General features: G+C 39.0%; 5 protein-coding genes across 6 annotated transcripts; 3 read left to right on the plus strand and 2 right to left on the minus strand.

Moving 5' to 3' along the window:
• Positions 1–690: 690 nt before the first annotated feature.
• On the minus strand, positions 691–3,741 carry cnep1r1 (CTD nuclear envelope phosphatase 1 regulatory subunit 1). Its single transcript, XM_084350515.1, has 6 exons — positions 3,655–3,741; positions 3,008–3,079; positions 2,300–2,373; positions 2,096–2,205; positions 1,190–1,244; positions 691–1,090 (listed from the first exon to the last, which is right to left on the minus strand). The coding sequence occupies exons 1-6, from the start codon at positions 3,677–3,679 to the stop codon at positions 1,049–1,051; spliced, it is 378 nt and encodes a 125-aa protein (XP_084206641.1). The 5' UTR covers positions 3,680–3,741; the 3' UTR covers positions 691–1,048.
• A 551-nt stretch (positions 3,742–4,292) lies between these two features.
• LOC311255979 (arylamine N-acetyltransferase, pineal gland isozyme NAT-10-like) lies at positions 4,293–7,010 on the minus strand. The gene is made up of 2 exons (XM_084350697.1): positions 6,939–7,010; positions 4,293–6,049 (listed from the first exon to the last, which is right to left on the minus strand). Exon 2 carries the CDS (start codon positions 6,042–6,044, stop codon positions 5,172–5,174), a length of 873 nt encoding a protein of 290 aa, XP_084206823.1. The 5' UTR covers positions 6,045–6,049; positions 6,939–7,010; the 3' UTR covers positions 4,293–5,171.
• Positions 7,011–8,434: 1,424 nt separating this feature from the next.
• On the plus strand, positions 8,435–10,217 carry LOC311272890 (protein C19orf12 homolog). Its single transcript, XM_084379632.1, has 3 exons — positions 8,435–8,613; positions 9,256–9,430; positions 9,567–10,217. Exons 2-3 carry the CDS (start codon positions 9,271–9,273, stop codon positions 9,806–9,808), a joined length of 402 nt encoding a protein of 133 aa, XP_084235758.1. The 5' UTR covers positions 8,435–8,613; positions 9,256–9,270; the 3' UTR covers positions 9,809–10,217.
• A 3,411-nt stretch (positions 10,218–13,628) lies between these two features.
• Positions 13,629–14,073, plus strand: LOC311256993 (protein C19orf12 homolog; the record flags this gene model as incomplete). Its single annotated transcript, XM_084352421.1, has 2 exons — positions 13,629–13,695; positions 13,832–14,073. The coding sequence occupies 2 exons, from the start codon at positions 13,629–13,631 to the stop codon at positions 14,071–14,073; spliced, it is 309 nt and encodes a 102-aa protein (XP_084208547.1).
• A 2,357-nt stretch (positions 14,074–16,430) lies between these two features.
• Positions 16,431–19,447, plus strand: sdr42e1 (short chain dehydrogenase/reductase family 42E, member 1). Of its 2 annotated transcripts, none has more exons than XM_084348184.1 (3): positions 16,431–16,481; positions 16,955–17,031; positions 17,738–19,447. In XM_084348184.1, the coding sequence occupies exons 2-3, from the start codon at positions 16,970–16,972 to the stop codon at positions 18,834–18,836; spliced, it is 1,161 nt and encodes a 386-aa protein (XP_084204310.1). In that variant the 5' UTR covers positions 16,431–16,481; positions 16,955–16,969; the 3' UTR covers positions 18,837–19,447. The 2 variants fall into 2 exon arrangements, with proteins under 2 accessions (XP_084204310.1, XP_084204309.1); XM_084348183.1 differs by lacking the exon at positions 16,431–16,481 and adding an exon at positions 16,495–16,620.
• The last annotated feature ends 184 nt before the right edge of the window (positions 19,448–19,631 follow it).

The following is a 19,631-nucleotide window of genomic DNA, read 5'->3' on the forward strand; positions in this document are numbered from 1 at the left end:
CAGAAAGCAGGGGAACTGTCGCAAAACGACGGGGACGGCAACACGGATGGAAAAACGTTAAAGGGGTCATGTTATGCTCATTTTCAGGTTCATGCCTTTACCTGGTGGTCCTGAAAGACAAATTACATACTTTAATTTAAAAAAATACACATTATTTTTCGCATATGGTGCATATTCAGCATCCCTTTTCACAGTGTGTCTGACGCCTGTTACATAGTGACGCACATAAGTTACAGTAGTTAAGGCTCGACTCCACACCAGGCGTTTCAGGCAGTGTTTTTCTGTGGGAGAGAGTAACTCCCTTTGGCGTGGACTTTGGGCTTTTTCCCTTCACAGACCTTTTACAAGTTAGATTAATCAGTTACTCTAAACTGTCCGTGTGAATGTGAGTGTGAATGGTTGTTTGTCCCTCTATGTAAGCCCCGTGATGAACTGGCGACTTATCCAAGGCTGACCCCGCCGTTCGCCCAATGTAGGCTGGGATCAGCGCCAGTCCCTGAAAAAGGATAAGCGGTTACAGACAATGGATGGATGGACTTTTTCCATGCACAAAAATGCGACACAGCACGATAAAGGAAAGGCTGAAACCTAAAAAGCATAATACGACCTCTTTAAGATTTTTGCCAAACATCAAATAAACCATAGACAGAGGCTTGACATGAGATAAGACAGAAATAATTAAGAGACATATTTTCACCCCTGAAGTATTTATTAGGTAAATAACTTTAAAAATAGAAACATTTTGATAAAATACATGCTCAACATTAGAAACAGAAATAAACACACATGAACTCACACTGAATGAGTAAAATATATCAGACGATGTGAGCAGATCAGCAGCTTCGATGGTGACATCAGCACAGCGATACTGTTAAAAGGCCCAATCAGTTCATTTCTTCTTTCTTCCAAACACATGATGACAAGATCTGCCCTAGTGCTGTCACCCCTGGTGCTTTTCAGACCACCCAAAGTGCTGAAGACGCCGAGTGATCAGTGGCTATCAACGAAGACCAGGCATATCGTCTGACCACCTCAAAGAAGCTCGTGGTTACTGGATGTTCGGTCGTGGCTTGAGAATAAGCTTCCCTGTCTGTAAAATGGTGGAAATCAGACGAGTGTTAACAGTTTTATACGAGTTGTCTGAGCAAGACTACAAAAAGAGCAGGCTACAAGAGATTCATGAACTCACATCGTCACAGGACATGTTGTATTCTGCTAAAACCGTCCGACAGCGGGCAGCAATACTGAAGGATGTCAAAGATGTGAACCAGTAAACAGCAAATCCTGAACAGGGATGAATAAAGTGCGAGTACCCGGACATTTCTTGCATGCTCTACACGCTTTTGTCAATGGCTGGGATTGGATGTGTGATGTCAGTGCAGATGATGTATTTTAAAGCCCTATTCGCACGGGACTAGTATTACCAGGAGACCTCATGTGATTTAGAAATATACCACCCCACATTTGTCTTTTGTCCTGATTTTACTCCTCATCTCCTGGATATAATGTCATGGCTCTGTGTGTAACATAAACTTTGCATCTGTTCTTCTGCAGCCACATCAATACAGTTTAGACTTTATTGGCCCCCTATCTGCATGTGTTACAAGTATAAATACACACTTGCAGCTCATTTAGATCAAGTAAAAGATTATTTGTGGCTGAACTTAAATATAACAACCTTCTCTGTCATCACGTTTAAATGTCAGTATAGCTCATCTCACAGCACAGCTGTTGACAGCTGTTACACATATCATGAGCTGTGATCAAATTTCTTTCTTGCGCAGTTGTCTGTCAACAGAAAATAGATGTTTGATAAGAAATGCAACCCCAAATCACAAACATGCTGATTTGCACAGGACTAATAGAATAACATGATCTCTGTGTTTGGTGAAATATGGTCGGTAATATGTGGTTGAATTTTTACTTCACAAATTACAGACATGGCAGATTCACAAGAAGATCACAGTTGTTCTCTGCCATTATTACAAAATTACAAGAGATCCCCAGGTAATACTAATCCTGTGCAAATAGGGCATAAGTCTGACTAAGCCTGCCAACGTGCTGCTTCATATGAACTGCAACAGAAAAAGGATACATTGATGGTGCCACAACTCGTTTGTGTATCCCAGCGAAGAAGAGAGCTATAAGAGTGATGCAGCTGATGGTGAAGAAGGGGTGATTCCACAGTGATGAAAAGAAAGAGACCTGCAGAACAAAGAGGGGAAAAGAAACATTGATGATTGAGTCAATAACAAAACTTTCACTTTTACAGATGTTCTTTATGGTAACTTGTACATACCTTCTGTGTGTCGGGGTCTATTAACCAGTTCCAAGCCCCAGTAGCGGTACAAACAGACACCACAATCAGTATCACTGAAACAAGACAGGAGAATGAGACTATGGGCAACAACATGAAGTGTGTTCACCAAAACGATATACTGCAAGTCGTTTGCTCAATATTAGTGGTAACACCCACTTCTGTTTTTCCTGTGCTTAGTGAGCGGCAGGTTTACGATTCTTTTGTTTGATAGTCATTAAATGTAGGGTTGAAGTCAATAAATAGCAATATATAGGGTTTCCCAAATAACAGACTGAGACAAATAAAAGGTACCAGGTGAGCCGCTACACCTTGTCAGCCATGGTTTTGACAGTCACTGCAAGGGCTGCCACTAACTAAAATTAATTTAATTATTGGTTAATCAGCCAGTTACTTTCATGGTTAATTGATTGTTTATTTTATAAGATGTCAAAAATCTGTTCCCAGAGCCCAAAGTGATGTTTTCAAAATGCTTTTCTTGTCCAACTAACAGTCCAAAACCTAAAGACTCTTCATCTACTATCATAAAAGGACAGAGAAAAGGAGCAAATCCTTTCATTTAAGAAGCTGGAACCAGCAAATGTTTGACATTTTGGCTTGCATGATGACTGAAATCATTTCAGTCTCGATTATCAACATTACTTTCTTTTATAACTGTTGCAGCTCTAGTCACCACTGATGATTACTTACTTCTCCACCTGCCTGTTGCAGGTTGCAAACAGGAGACATACTCTGTCAGTCTTCTCTCAAAAGCCTTCAGGTCTGAAACATAGATGGGGATGTTAAAACAGATTGTATTTGGACCAAACATCATGGCTGCATGTCTTCTGAATTTAGTAGAAGGCTCTCTACAAATCAAGTCATGTGATTTATAAAGACTATAACTAATGTTACCCTCAGCTTTAAAGCTCTGTGTGTCATTTTGTTTGTAACTGTGAGCATGTCAACTGATGTGAAGCCAGATGCATAACGTGAATAACGACAAAGTTATAAGTTAAATATGTCCCACTGACTGCCGGCACAGCTTTGGCTGTCTTTTAATGGCAACTTTACTTCACCGGCAACAGCAACTAACAGACTAAACACGAAAATAAGCGTTATTTTATAACTAAACGAGCGTGTGAACTACTGAACGTCTACTGGCAGTAAGCTAGGAAGCATGCTAACAATCCTGAGCAGACTAGCCGGCTAGCTTAACTAAACGCTACGCACAGCTCTGTAAACGCATTTAAAGACGTCTGTTTTGATTTCCTTTAGTGGTTAAAGCTATGCAGCCAAAACAACTGGGCTGCTATTAAACAAAATGTGTAAATTTAATTTGTTTTCTGTGTTGTTACCTTCGGCCTGTTCCAAGGAGTTCATCTCTGCTGTGGTCCCAGCAGCCTGCTGTTGGCTGTGCCGCTACTTCCGCTAGGCTGAAGGACAGGGTGTACGAACCAATCTGCACTGAGCGTGTGCTCAGCGCTAACGTGATTGGCTGTAAGACAAATAAAGGGCGGTGCAAATCCCCGAAGCCCCTCCTCCTGCCCTCAGGGACTCTACTTACGCAGACCCCTCTCACCCTTTTTGGTGGTAAATAACATTACAAACAGACATATAAATAACAATAAAATAACATTTAACATGCAGGAACAATACAGTTAGAAATATATTAATGCATGTAGTTTTAAAAGCACTTTAAACTGACTGTGGCAGCTCAGTTTGTTGGCCGAGTTAATGATGTGGATGGTCAATCTGAACTTGAGCGTAATTATTATGTATTTATGATCTGATCCTTTGTTTCTCTGTTTCTTCTCCATAGCTGCAGGTATAGATTCAGAAAAAATCCAGCAATTAAGCTGTCCGGCACTGTGACCCAGCTGGATCTAATGCTGTTGATCCCAAAGGAAATTTAGACATCCAGTAGCAGCACACAACTGACAACAACAACCCTAATCTAACATCCTCCACACAGAAATCACTTGGAGACAGAACAGAGGATATGAAGTATTTTAATAAGGCACATCCAGCAGTTGTCAGCATGAGAGGAACAATACGATGCAGTTTAGTCTATCTAACATTTGTTGGTCTATGCTTAGATTTGCCTTTGTGGGGCTAAGAAGAGGATCTGAGCTTCTGTCAGGTAGAGGTGCATTCATTCTCTTACCTAACATTGACCAGAAGAAGTGTACTAAATGCCCAATACAGAAATCTTTATTGAAAAGACAAAGATAAACAGAGGTTCAGGACGGGAGGTTAAAAGTAGTGGAGTAATCAGGGCCCACAAACATAGAAAAATGAATAGCCCTGGATGTGGAGAGGGGCCCAATGATAATGCCTATGTACAGGGACCAGGATTTTGTGCTACGCCCCTGATGATAAACCTGATTATGCTCCAACAACAAACAGAAAAACAGCCTTCTTACAAAATCACAGGTTCAGTCATGTTTCTGAAGTAAAAGATTAAAAAGTTTATGAGTATAATATTCAGCATGATGATGAGATATGAGTGAGTACACAGTTAATGACAGAACACTGAGCAGAAACCACTGCAGAAATTACTACAGAGGTTAATTCAAAAACCAAATTACTTGACTCAGCACGCAAAGCATTTACAAGATACAAGGTAGATTTATTTGGGTTTAGTCCTTGGGTCCATCTACATCTACTTGGAGTGTCGAGGATGAGTTCAAGAGTCTATATCATTAGCATTAACAGTTGGCCTGTTTTCTTTGGATTTTTTCATTTATCTTGTACAAATTATTATTGTAACTGTAACCTAGCTATTATATCAGAGGTATGTGACTCAACAGTACATGATTGTTTACTGTCAAAGTGTTATAAAATGGAGTGTGATCACAGGTCATGGTGATTCTCAGAGTGTGTACCACGCTTTGTTGCTTACTGGCTTCAGTTTGTTCTGCAGCTTTAAACTGAACTTTTCCCTCAGAATTGGCTCTATCTCATCATCTGTGACGTCCCTCATGTCTATGACATCGACACCCTCCTCAGGTTTGTATGTGACCTCACTGTAGGTCCAACCAACGAGGGCTTTGAATCCTGTCGGTGTTTGCAAAGAGAGGATGGACTTTTTGGTGAACAGTGAAGCAGGATCCGTCTGGAGTTTGTTGCTCACATCCCTGAAGTGATCTACCTCGCGAGGCACCAACGTGAAGCAGTAGATCATCTTTGTTTCATTCCTGTTCACCAGACTGATATCGGCACGCTCTGGATTGAGAACCTGTGGCTTTCTGCCAGTCTTCTCCAGCACCCACGCGTCCCCCTTGTCTATGACACGAAAGACACCCGCCGCCTGAGGTTGGTCCTTTCCAGAGATGAGCTCCAGGGTCTCCCGAATTTGGGAGGACACCCCAAAGCTTACATCTGCTATATAAGCCTTTCCATCGATGACGATCTTGTTGATAAGATGAGAATCGTAGGGACCAAACTCATCGCTGACACTGTTGTAAACTTTGGAGCTCAGCGTGGTTGTATCGAAGCCCATTTCTCTCAGCACCCAGCCAAAGAGGTAGTTGTTCTCGAGACACCAGCCCCCGCGGTTGCTCCTCACTATCTTGTTGAAAATGGCCTCGAGGTCCATGATGATCCTCTCACCACAGTGGATGCTGAGGTTTTCAAATGGCACCGACATGATGTGCTGTTTGTGGACTGAATTCAGGGTCGCAAGATCCAGTTTGTCAAAAGAGCTATTGAAGCCGATTCTTTTAAAGTATTCCTCCAGATTCATCTTGCCTGGAAAACACAAGAGATCACATGAATTTACATCACTTTGTAACTAAGTACATTTACTCAAGTACTGTACGTACAATTTCTTTTTTTCTTCTTTTTTTTTTACTCAGTATTTACTTGATAACTTTAGTTACTAGTTACTCTGCATATTGCATCCTGCATCAGGGTCAAAGAAGCACATTTTTAAATGAATTTATCGGATATTTATTTAAGAAATGTTGAATATTGAATCCAATAATCAGCCAAACCATAGTATACTGTTAATAAACACATGTATGATTGTATTATTAATACAAGTACATTTAATATCAAGCATTTTAAGCGTCAATATGTTTTTACTTTAATTCAAGGATGACCTCAGGGCACTTTTAAAACCTAAATCTCAAACTTCAAACTTTCGTAACGTATTAATTTAAAGGACACAAGTTGCACTCACATCGAGACTCCAGTGTCTTAAAGCTTAAACTCGTCATAGATAATCAGGCTGCCAGTTATCTGCAGTTATTTCCGTCATTCACATGATTTCACACAACACATAATATTGCAGAAAACACAACCATATGCAGCCAGTTATGCGCAGTTATTTAACGTGTAGAATAAGTGTTTAACTTTCTTTCTGTGTGCGAGACAACTGCAGCCTGAACTTTAACCTGGACCTGCTCATCTTCATCAGACATGTTCATGAAAACATACCTATCCTCTTAACAACAGGCTACTGAACTTCGTCCCTGCACAAGTTACTATGTGTTGTCTCGTATAAAGTCTTGAGAAGTGAAAGTAAACCCAGGTATCCGCCCTGCAGCGCCTCAAAGTTTCCACTCGACAGTTTCTTGCACCTTTTAATTCACTGACCTCCTCTCGGATCACCTGCAGCCTTTAAACAGCCTCTTACCTTTTCACTGACACGTCTGCTGCAGCTCTCTGTGCTTCTTCTTCTTCTTCTTTGGTGATTACTAGCTGTTAGTAAACCGTGACGTCTTGCAGTTTGTGCTCGCGTGTGGCCGCTAGGGGCGCTATCAACCCACTCCTCACTGAGTCTGTGTGCTGTGATAACATGTCGTGTTATTTTTTATTTTTAACCCTGTGTTTCAACAGACTCAGTGATGGCAGGGGACAGCAGGGGTGTTTCACACAGGCCTGATGTTGTCCTTAATGGTGAGTGAGCTGTGCAGTGGCTGATCCAGACACTTACACATTATAGTATGTGTTTTTGTTCAATGGGTACTGTACGGTGGCCCTGAAGGTCCAAGCAACAACGTTAGAGAAAACACAACATTACAGAAAACAAAACGATATTACAGAATACTAACGTTGTTTTCCTCAAATGAATGAATAAATAAATAAATAAATGAAGTCTAATTTCTAACGTTTTACCCCAATGAATAAATGAACAAATAAATACATAAATAAATAGAGTCAGAATTCAAAGTTTATTTCTCAAATAAATAAATAAATAAAGTCTGAATTCTAACGTTTTATCTCAAATAAATAAATAAATAAATAAAGTCAGTATTCTAACTTTTTTCCTCAAATAAATAATTAAATAAAGTCTGAATTCTAACATTTTATCTTAAATAAATAAATGAATAAATAAATAAATAGAGTCAGAATCCACATTTTTTTTCTCAAATAAATAAATAAATAAAGTCTGAATTCTAACGTTTTATCTCAAATAAATAAATAAATAATAAAGTCAGAATTCTAACATTATATCAAATAAATAAATAATAAAGTCAGAATTCTAACATTTTATCAAATAAATAAATAAATAAAGTCAGTATTCTAACATTTTATCTCAAATAAATAAATGAATAAATAAATAGAGTCAGAATCCAAATTTTTTTTCTCAAATAAATAAATAAATAAAGTCTGAATTCTAACATTTTATCAAATAAATAAATAATAAAGTCAGAATTCTAACATTTTATCAAATAAATAAATAATAAAGTCAGAATTCTAACATTATATCAAATAAATAAATAAATAAATAAAGTCTGAATTCTAACGTTTTATCTCAAATAAATAAATAAATAATAAAGTCAGAATTCTAACATTATATCAAATAAATAAAGTCAGTATTCTAACATTTTATCTCAAATAAATAAATGAATAAATAAATTAATAGAGTCAAAGTTTTTTTCTCAAATAAATAAATAAAGTTAGTATTCTAACTTTTCTCTCAAATAAATAAATAAATGTTGAATAAATAGTATGTTGAAATCGGCAAACTTGTTTATTTCTGTTGTCAAGTTCAGCTCAAACTTTAACGTTAAGGTTAGCTCTGTATATTACACATGTTTGTGTGTGAATGAACATAGACTGACATGCTGCATGAATGTGTGTGTGCGTGTCTGGCTGTGATAAATCCTCTCGTCTCCTCTGGAGTAGACATCAGTGGCTTCATACAGCTCAACACATTTTACAGTTTGTGCTCCACCCACTGACTGAAGATACAAGTAAACAAGTGTGACGACTCAGCAGTTCGATCTGATATCAGACGAGTAAATACGTTCGCCCAGTATTTGGGCCCAGTAAAACCCCCCGGTACATTCAGGAGAAGACTGAAGGTAAGACTGCATCATAAAATAAAAAGATGAAAAAATAAATAATAATAGTAATTGTAACAATTAGATACTTGTCACGTGAAGGCTAGTGAATGTTAAATTTTAATCAAACCATCATTGATGTTGTCATTAAGTCATCTTACCTGAATTAACTCTATGGATTATAGGTTACTTATTATGCCCATCTATTAATTTATTAATTTAGTTAGTTAGTTTTCAATGCATGTTGAACTTACAAGTAAAAGTGAAAGAAAGATTCATGACAGACTGTGATGCCCCCCTGGTCCCCCACCCCTCCATCACTCCAGGGTCACTGCATCTCAATGTGTTTTGCTAAATCTTTCAATTTCAAATCTGTTACATGAAGTCTGCTGAACACTGTTTTCTAAGCTGCACACCAAATACTTGACTTAGAAATAAATGTGCTTATATTCAGTGTGCACTAGTATGACACTCAGTTGTTGAGGCACAACTCAGTTTGCAAAATGACACAAGGTACAAAACGAGTTTCAGTGAAGGTCGAACTGAAAGGGCATTTGAATGGTTTCTAGGGTTAATTTAATGAACTGACATGTCACTTCTACCTCATGCTGTTTCATATTTATCATGGTCAATTGTAAATTCCTCTCTTTCCTATCATGCCAGTGTCCCAATGCAGTGATGGCTCAACGAATGGATGATGTCATTCGTCTCTGCTGTGAAGTAGCAGAGAGCTCTGGGTTCAGGAACACCTGGGAAAACACAATCATAGGAGTGAACATAACAGCAGCAGCAGCAGGAGCAGGCGGGCTTCTCTTTGGACCTCCAGGGTTTGCTGTTGGTAAGAATAACGACAAAAACACTGATTCTGCCCTCTGCATTCCTGAAGAAGACATTACACCGAGCATTTGGTTTGATAACTGATCAATGTCCTGAACCTGTAACTGATTCTTGATCTACCTCCCTCTCTGCACCAGGTGGAGCAGCCGGGGGTCTCCTAGGCTGGTGGCTGACCAGTGGGCAGTTCAAGTCTGTGCCTCAGATCCTGATGGAGCTGCCACATGCTGAGAAACAGGAGCTCTGTGACGCGGTTGTGGCCGTCTTAGGCAACATGACCTGGACGGACGCACGCCAGCTCATCACCTTTGTGATGGCCGACGCCGCCCTTCAGAAGAAGGTTACTGATGTGTTGATTAACTACATCAAACAGAAAGTCTGAGAAGAGCTGCGTTATCAGGACTGACTTTGTGTTTCATTTAATGTTTTGTTTGACAATCTGATGTCAATTTTGTTCAGATATTGTGCCAGGAAAGTCATTTATCCCTCTGCTTACGAATTACAAATGAAACAAACATCAGAAGATATTGTTCTTGTGATTAATTATTCACTTATTAAGTTGTCAGGGTTGTTACAATGCACATTTTGATAAATACAAACATATCAGTAGGCAGGAAATGCTGCAACAAAGGTAAATTCTCACAATTTCTGTTTTATATGGCAAATTAATCTGATCACAGAAGTGATGCTTTGATTCGGTTGAAATCTCAAAAAAGCTGCAGCCCATAACTGTCTGACTGATATATTATAAGATAATATGCCAAAATTATATTATACTAATAAACTGATTATAGTAATGTATGTGTGTGTGTGTGTGTGTATCTTTTGAAGTGTCAGCAGTGGATATTTATTTAACTTTTTACTCAGTATTTATTTGATGACTTTAGTTACTAGTTACTCTGCATATTGCATCCTGCATCAGAGTCAAAGAAGCACATTTTTAAATTAATTTATTTAATTGGTAATCGGATAATTATATTAAAACACTCATTCTGGCTAATCAGAAAAATGTTGAATATTGAATCCGATAATCAGACAAATCATAGTATACTGTTACTAAACAAATGTATGTATGATTGTAATTTTGATATTTTAGTACATTCATCACCAAAAAAACCTTTTTTACACTCAAGTACATTTAATATAACACTTTTTATAAGACTTTTACTGAAGTGCTTTTTCTATGGGCGACTTTCATTTCTGTCAAAGTAATATTTTAACACAATATTGTTTTACTATAATTCAAGAATGACCTCAGGGTACATCAGACACGTTCATGAAAACATGCATCTATCCGATTAATAACACTCTGTCCCTATACAAGTTCATGTTTGTTGTCACACATCTCATATAAACAAAAGTGAAACCAACCAACTCCTATTTATTGGAGAAGCAGCTGCGGGATTCTCACAAAAGCTCCTGAGATTCTGCCGGGCACCAGCGGACACACAACAAACGACAACTGAGCTACTCGTGAGTAAAAGGGTGACTATGTGACAATACTAAACCCTGATAACGAGTTAATATTCTGAAGTGAATTACTTTCCTGTTAGAGATTAATCACAAATTATTATGAAGATGTTAAGGGTTTGTGTGTTGTTACTGCTCTTATAGATTAATCTGTTTAAATGGTTCAGCTGCTGACGGATCTTAAAATGAAAAACTATAGTCCAAACAAAAGTTAGGTTTAATCTACAAACAACACGTCTGGGAGTTAACTCTGATGGCTCCAGGGTATAATTAGTGTTTTTGACTACTTTTGATTTTACCTTTATATTTCACCTTAAAAACTGTTTACCTTGCCTTGTTTTGTGTCATTTTTTTCAGCACAACCTCACATGTGTGACTTTACTGTTATTTTTTTCATTTTGACATACTATAAACACATTGATAATAATAATTAGTAGGAAAAAGTTTGATTTTTTACTGTGAAAACCACAAACATGTTTAACGAACCATTTTTATAACTTAGAATGCAAATATAAATTGTAGATTTCAAAAACGTGTCTACAAATTTAGCAAACAACAAAGTTATATACAACTGTTTACATTAAGATGCATGCAATGGCTCAGGCCTTTTTTGTACAACTATTTACAAAACAACCAGGTGTCACAATAAGATGCCACACAAATTATTTGTGCCACTCCAAAATACAGTTCCTGTCCACCACAAGACAGAGAGGCACATCACAGGCCATCAGAGAAAAATGTCTGTAAATAGACATTACAGCTAATACTTAGTCCACTAACAGCAGGGTGCCATGGTGAGCACAGAAACCACCTTCTGAATAGGTTCAAGGTCACTAGTTCAGTACTAGTTGCCCTTTTTGTATATAGTTTAAAATAAAACTGAAAGTACTTTTGTCAGGTACTTTCTGTGAAATAGATCTGCAGGTTGATTTGTTTACATAACACAAGGTCTCTTCTATTTACCAAAATGCCCAATGAAAGAGCAAAATATACAATAGTCTCTGTTCGCCAAACCAAGCCTTTGTTTCATTTAACTGTTAAATGAACATTGTATTGCCATTTGAATGTAACAATGACTTGGGCCTATGTGTCTCAGTGCATCACAATGTGCATATGTTGTTCTGCATTTACAAAATAGAATATATTGACTCCTTCAGTATGTTGTTGTAATTTCTTTATTTGTCACCATAATTACTCATAATCTCCGGCCCCTTATTTTGCCTCAGTTTCATGAACTGGCCCTAAATCCAAATTAATTGAATAGCCCTGATTTAACATGTCCATAGTAACCGTGTCAAGTTCATTGAATCTGCTTGTGGTATAGGTGCCTCCTGCTGAAAGCATAGATAATTAAGTAAATGTCACAGAGGAGTAGTTACTTTACCTTTACCTGCTCCAGGGTACTTCACCAGCTGCCTTCCTCATAGACACTGGCCATTTTAGGGTGGGAGTGAAGTGGAGTGCGCAAGAATTGCAGTCAAGTTGAGGGATGAGACTTGCGTTTTACTTGATTTTTTATAGTCAACGAAAGCTTTGAAAAAAACAAAAACGACATTGCTTTAGTTTGTCCCTCAAATGTTTGACATGGGCAGCCTGTCTGTGGCCCTCAGCCTTAAACCTGTTGGTTCCAACTGAGGGTATACTGTAAATGTGAAGGGGAAAAAAACAGATCACACATGTTATGTTTCTTTTGTAAAAACAAAAAGCTGGACACTTGTTTTTAATAAACTGGAGGAAACGGTGCATTTGTTTCTTTTTATAGGATTGTTAACAATAATAATATATCAAAGATATATATATATATATATTGAATATACTGTATATTGATGAAAGTTGTCAGTCATCCAGGTCATGGTAATTCTAAGTGATGTATCACAAGGCAATTGGATGTGTTTCAGTTTCTTGAACTGAAACACATCCAGTTGCCTATGATACATCACTTTGAATTGATCAATATACTGAACCTGTAACTGCTTCTTTATCTATCCCCATCTCTGAACCAGGTGGAGCAGTTGGCAGCCTCTTCAGCTGGCCGTGTACCAGCAGGATGTACAACCTGATCTCGATGCTTGTGATGGGCGGTGTAATCACTTACAAGGTCTTTGCAGAATTGCTGAAATACATCAAAAAGAATGTCAGAAAAAATTGCATTATGAGCAGTGAGTCATGGTTACATGTGGACTCTTCTGGATGGTCCAGGCCACCAAACACAACTTATTTTTGTACTTTTTGACATTTGTCATAGAATAATGATAGTGAACTATTTACAAATAATGTTTTGTTTGACAATCTGATGTCAATTTTGTTCAGTTTTGTTGCCTGGAAAGTCATTGATCCCTCTGCTTATGAATTACAAATGTAGTAAACATCAGAAAATATTGTTCATGTGACTAATTATTCACTTATTAAGTTGTCAGGGTTGTTACATTGCACATTAGATCACATTAACAAGATAAGTTCTCACAATTTCCATAAAATAAAGCAAATTATACTTTTGTCATGGAACAAAATAACCTGAGAACAAAAGTCCACTCAGTGGCTTTTTGGTGCCTTGATTCAATTGAAATCTCCAAAAATATTTTATAAAATATTTTTATTTTACACAAATATGATTTCATTTTTGTAAAAGTGATAACATGTGAAAGTGATTAAATCAGGTCTGGTGGTTTGTTAGATGCTGTGTCCTCACCCTCATCTGTGAGAATACTCAGTACAGAAAATAAATCATAGGAATGACGATAGCAGCAGTAGGAGTACTTGCATGTGGGCTTCTCTTTGGACCTCCAGGGATTGTTGTTGGTAAGAATAACGACAAAAATACTGATTCTGCCCTCTGCATTCCTGAAGAAGACATTACAGCTAGCAGTTGGTTTTATAATTGATCCATGTACTGAACCTGTAACTGACTCTTGATCTACCTCCCTCTCTGCACCAGGTGGACTGTTCGGGGGTCTCCTAGGCTGGTTGCTGACCAGGGGGCAGTTCAAGTCTGTGCCTCAGATCCTGATGGAGTTGCCACATGCTGAGAAACAGGAGCTCTGTGACGCGGTTGTGGCCGTCTTAGGCAACATGACCTGGACGGACGCACCCCAGCTCATCGCCATTGTGATGGACGACGATGCCCTTCAGCAGGTGGTCACTGCTGTATTGAATAACTACATCAAAAAGAAAGTCTGAGAAGAGCTGCGTTATCAGGACTGACTTTGTGTTTCATTCAATGTTTTGTTTGACAATCTGATGTCAATTTTGTCCTTGTGATAAAACAGTTACTATATATTTTGTATATATTGCAGTCTATTCCTACAAAGCCCATCGTGACATTATGTCATTGACCCTAGGTCACTAGGGGCAGCTGTGCCTCAGTGGGTAGAGCAGGGGACCAGTGATCAGAAGGTTGCTGGTTCGAATTCTGGCTCCTCTGGGTGGAACCGAGTCACATGTCGAAGTATCCTTGAGCAAGATACTGAACCCCAAAATTGCTCCTGATGTGCAGATGGCACTTTGTGTGGCGGCCTCTGCCATCAGAAAGGGCCCTGCGCTGCGTGACTCGTCCAGCAATGTAACATTGGCTAACATCACTGCGACTCTCACAGAAAAAGCAGTAGATAATGAGATGAGACCCTGCAATAATTTTTTTTGGTTATACATTATAAAAATAAAAACACTCAGTTATAAGATAATATGGCAAAATAATATTATACAAATAAAGTGATGATAGTAAATTGTGTGTATATCTATGTCTTTTGAAGTGTCCGCAGTGGATATTCTTTTAGCCATGATGATGAGAAACAGGTGATGCAAAGCAGAGATGGAAACAGACCAAGTTCAAGACAGCTCAAGTTCAACACAGACAACCAGCCACTAGAGGGCGTCACTCAACCAGGACTGAGTGTTTTGGAGCAGTGAGGCCTATGTTGAACAGTTTAAAAGTAGGATTTGAGATTTGAGTTGTATTTTAAAACAATAAATAATTATACTGTCTGCTGTACCGGATTTCTTTCATTTGTAACAACTTTTGGAACTTGTGGATGTTGAAATGACATCGCATGTAAACAGCAACAACAAATCCAGCCACAGAAATATACAGAAGTGGATTTGGGTCACTGTGAACAATTTATTTGAGTTCTGACCTTCAAGATTTTAATTTTCCAGCTTTAGGTACAGGTGAACAATTCAAGTTATAACTGATATTAGGTTCATGACAGAAACCGTGAGGCTGGTAACCTTCTGTGGCTTGTACTGATGTAAAGCTGTGGACTAGCTGAGCCCAAGTCTATGTTCTCTGTAACACCAGAAGTAAGTAGGCTATAGAGCAGCAAACCATATAGTGGGTATACTGGATGAACAAAACCAAGGGTAAGAAACAACAGAATTGCTTTAAAGAGGTCATATGATGCTTTTTGGGGTTTTTGCCTTTCTTTTATCATGTTATGAAGCGTTTTTGTGCATGTAAAAGTCTGCAAAGTTAAAAAGTCCACATCAAAGGGAGTTACTCTCTCCCACAGAAAACACTGCCTGAAACGCCTGGTTTGGAGTTGAGCCTTTTCTCTTCCATATCTTATGTGCGTCACTATGTAACAGGCTATATAAATATATATATATATTTATATATATAGTAAAATATATACACTCCAGTCAGCAGACATACAGCTGCAGCAGCGTCATTTTAGATCACACTACCCTATGAGAAAAAAAAGTGTTTTTTTTTAAATTCAAGTATGTAAACCTATTGTACTAGGATCTCAAATAAAAGTACAAACCTGTAAATTAGCATAAAAGTACCTCTTTAAACCCACATTAATAATTGTTTTTGGCCACATGGGAGCAACTGAAAGTGATACAAACTTGACATAAAGAATAATAAACATCATCTGAAATGTTGTGTTTTCTGTAATATTGATGCATTTTCAGCAATACTGTTGTGTTTTCTGTAATATTGTTGTGTTTTCTGTAATGTTGATGTGTTTTCTACAATATTGTTTTTTCTGTTTTCCGCAATATTGTTTTTTGTGTTTTCTGTAATATTGTTGTGTTTTCTGCAACGTTGATGTGTTTTCTGCAATATTATTTGTTTTTCTGTATATTGTTTTTTCTGTATTATTGTTGTGTTTTCTGCAATTTTGATGTGTTTACTGTAATGTTATTGTGTTTTGACCCTCAGGGCCACCATAGAACAGTGATCAAATACAAAATATTACCACTTGAAAACATTTTTCAACAAATCTCTCACGGCTTGAGGTGCACGTCGGACGACTTGCAGACAGAGCGCACCAAGCAAACGTCCGGTAATAACCTTCAAAATAAAATCCTCATTGGTGAGAAACGAGAAATTAGAACGCAAACAATGACAAATGCGACCTGATAATACTGAAAACACATGATTAGTTGATCGCTAAAAAATGTAAATATTCAAGTAGGATTTTTAAAGCCAAATTAAAATCACTCACTGTATCATTCATTGTATTGTGAAAGTCACGCACCTCACTTCCTGCCTCTGTGTAAGCCACGCCCACTTGACGCAGCCGCTGCAGCTCGTACGTTTTCCAGGCTCGTCCAATTGCAGAGCGATATCCGGCGATTTCTGCGTAAGTTACGTAACGAAAAGCACGTACGGCACCGAGCAAGGAAGAGGACACCGGTGCTGTGCCTCTTGTGCGATAGTAGAGTTCTGAATGAGTGATATTCGACAGACATTTTCCTTTTTCCAGCCGAACTTTTGTTGAGGTTGGTACCGACAGTGAAGCAGTGTTAAGCTAGCTCAGAGCAGGCTGCGGTTGTAGCCTTGTTAGCACTGTACCTGCAGGCATTGTTTGACGCATGGCATTGAATAACTCCTCAGGGAGAGTGAGTGTGCTAGTCTGTAATTAAAGCTGCAATGCATTATGTTACCTTGTCAACTTAGAAATAATATTAATGCATTTATATAAGCTGTTTTAAGTGCTCAAGTACAAGGCTGCAGATTAGGTTACATTAACTTGACTGTATGATTCTGACTGTGAACTTTTCTAAACATTGTGTGTGGTTTTTTTCTAATAATTTGTCCAATCTTCTCTTTTAGATTCACCCTCCTGCAATGGAAAATGCACGTACAGACACGTTTTTGATAACTGGGGGATGTGGCTACTTTGGTTATCGGTAGGAACCAATTCTTATTGATTATTACACAATAACCAGGTGTTCCCACGCGCCCCTGGAAAACCTGGGAAAAACAGTTGACCAGTTTTCCAGTCATGAAAAAAAAGTTAAATGTCCTTGAAGGTTATTTAAACTCCCCAAAACTACACAATACAGTGTGGTATTAGTAGTACACTGTATAGAATTGTAAAAACATAGATTTTTCCTAAAAGGGAACCAGTCTTTTGTCAGTCTTGTCTTTATTTTTGTTTATTTGCTCTTTATGCAAGCAAAACTTCCAGCAATCCTTGGTTACTGATGTCCAGGCACTTGTGTAGTTCACAAGAGGAAAAAGGCATTGGGGTGTGCATATTAGTGTCTGACGTAGCAGCTAAATCGTCACTGAAAATGTCCTGGAAAATGATCTCTAGAAACGAGTGGGAACCCTGAATAAAATGTACATTTTTCACAGTCAGTAAAACCCCACAGTAATGATTTCAGTTGCCTTGTGGTGTCATGCTGCTCTGCCACAACAAGGTGGCGTTATCACACCAGATATCTCTGTTAAACTGGATCTTTGGCTGCCACATGACTGTGGTGGATTTGAATGTAGAAATGCATGCAGTTATTGTAGTTTTTCTCATAGATATACTATTTTAAATCGTCAAAATTTAAGGCTTTTAATGAATTTTCCTGCAGAGTAATGCATGTTTAATTTCCCCTGCAGCCTGGCGTGCTCCCTGCATAAAAAAGGAGCCAAAATCATCCTGTTCGACACGATCTCTCCAAACCAAGAAGTGCCAGAGGACGTTGTGTTTGTTCAAGGAGACATACGTGAATATGCAGACGTTCAGAGGGCTATCGCTGGCGTGGACTGTGTATTCCACATCGCCTCCTACGGCATGTCTGGAAGGGAGCAGCTGAACCGGCACCTGATCGAGGCGGTGAATGTTGAAGGCACGCAGAACGTCCTGAAGGCCTGCGTCGAACATGGAGTGTCCAGGCTGGTTTACACCAGCACCTTCAACGTGGTGTTCGGAGGCCAAGTGATAGAGAACGGGGATGAAAGCCTCCCTTATCTACCTCTCCATCTTCACCCTGACCACTACTCCAGAACCAAGTCCATGGCTGAGATGGCAGTGCTGAAGGCTAACGGCACAGCGCTGCAGGATGGCTCCGGGGTGCTGAGAAGCTGCGCGCTGCGTCCTGCAGGAATCTACGGGCCTGGTGAGCAGAGGCACCTGCCCAGGATAGTTGGCTACATAGAGAAGGGGATCTTCAGGTTTGTGTACGGTGACGCCAGCAGCCTGGTGGAGTTTGTCCATGTGGACAACCTCGTGTCGGCACATGAGCTCGCTGCAGAGGCCCTGACCGCAGAGCAGCAGCACCGCTCTGCCGGCCAGCCTTACTTTATCTCAGATGGCAGGCCTGTTAACAATTTTGAATTCTTCAGACCTCTGGTAGAGGGCCTGGGCTATCCTTTCCCCAAAGTACGCCTTCCTGTCTCTCTCATTTACTTCTTTGCCTTCCTCACAGAAATGATTCACCACCTCATCGGGCCCTTTTATAACTTCCAGCCATTGCTGACACGTACGGAGGTGTATAAAACTGGTGTGACGCATTACTTCAGCATGGCAAAAGCTCAGGCGGAGCTCGGTTATGAGCCCCAGGAGCACAACCTGGATGAGGTTGTACGATGGTTCAGGAGCAGAGGCCATGGGAAGAAACCTCACAGCTCCTACCTCAGTCGATTGCTACTAGACATCCTGTGTGTTGCTGCCTTTGTTGCTGTTGCTCTCTCTTTCCTTCCTCTTGTTGGCAGTTGATGAGGAGCGAAAGCAGCAGCTCAAGCAAAAAAAAACATCATTCTGATATTTTCCAAAATGCCAAACGTGAGATTGTATCAAGACTTAAAAATCAGAATTAAGAAATACTTCGATAATCCCTGGGGGGGGATTCAATTCTTTCCCCTCTATTGTGCAGTTTACACTTACATAGAAATGCAGACGGATGCTGGGGATGCCACGTAGCGGTGCTCCCCAAACAGTTAGGGGTTTGGTGCCTAGGAGTTGGACACAACACTCCACAACATTTTATAATGTGATATGACAAGGACAAAGCAGCACACTGGCAGGTTCTTCAGATATTAATTAGCTATGAAGCAGCCGTTTACAGACTAACTCTAACACCCCATCACATGTGAAGATGATCGTACCATCTCTGTACTGTAACGTCTTAACTTTCCATCCTATAGTTTCTGTCCCTTTCAGAGACTATGGGCCAAATGCTACCTCTTTTCTTTCACAACAGTTAGCCTTTGAACATTTCTAAAGGTCTAAAGATTGATAATAACTTAATACATGTCTTTTCTTTTAAAAAAAATGCTGTTGTTCATGTGAAATGTTCTGATATGATGAATAAAACCTTCAAAGGAAAATGTGGTTTGTTTGACTCTTTGACCTGGATTAAATGTTGACTTTAAGGTTTTTATGGACGGATCAATAGACTCTCAATAGCCTGGTTTGATAGCATATCTGCAATAACACCAATTTAAAGTTAACCTTGGGCTTATTCATTTCCCCATTGAAATGGCTGCACACAACATGTTTCTATGCAGCCAA

Source organism: Pagrus pagrus (genome assembly GCF_965226575.1).
Source record: "Pagrus pagrus genome assembly, chromosome: 1".
NCBI classification, from domain to species: domain Eukaryota; kingdom Metazoa; phylum Chordata; class Actinopteri; order Spariformes; family Sparidae; genus Pagrus; species Pagrus pagrus.

Coding starts and splice junctions, on each gene's coding strand:
- sdr42e1 (XM_084348184.1), top strand. CDS start 16,970: ATGGAAAATGCACGTACAGACACGTTTTTGATAACTGGGGGATGTGGC. Junction 17,032..17,737: donor TGTGGCTACTTTGGTTATCG/GTAGGAACCAAT, acceptor TTTCCCCTGCAG/CCTGGCGTGCTCCCTGCATA.
- LOC311272890 (XM_084379632.1), top strand. CDS start 9,271: ATGGCTCAACGAATGGATGATGTCATTCGTCTCTGCTGTGAAGTAGCA. Junction 9,431..9,566: donor ACCTCCAGGGTTTGCTGTTG/GTAAGAATAACG, acceptor TCTCTGCACCAG/GTGGAGCAGCCGGGGGTCTC.
- cnep1r1 (XM_084350515.1), bottom strand. CDS start 3,679: ATGAACTCCTTGGAACAGGCCGAAG. Junction 3,080..3,654: donor CTCCTTGGAACAGGCCGAAG/GTAACAACACAG, acceptor TCTATGTTTCAG/ACCTGAAGGCTTTTGAGAGA. Junction 1,091..1,189: donor ACAACATGTCCTGTGACGAT/GTGAGTTCATGA, acceptor ACCATTTTACAG/ACAGGGAAGCTTATTCTCAA.
- LOC311255979 (XM_084350697.1), bottom strand. CDS start 6,044: ATGAATCTGGAGGAATACTTTAAAAGAATCGGCTTCAATAGCTCTTTT.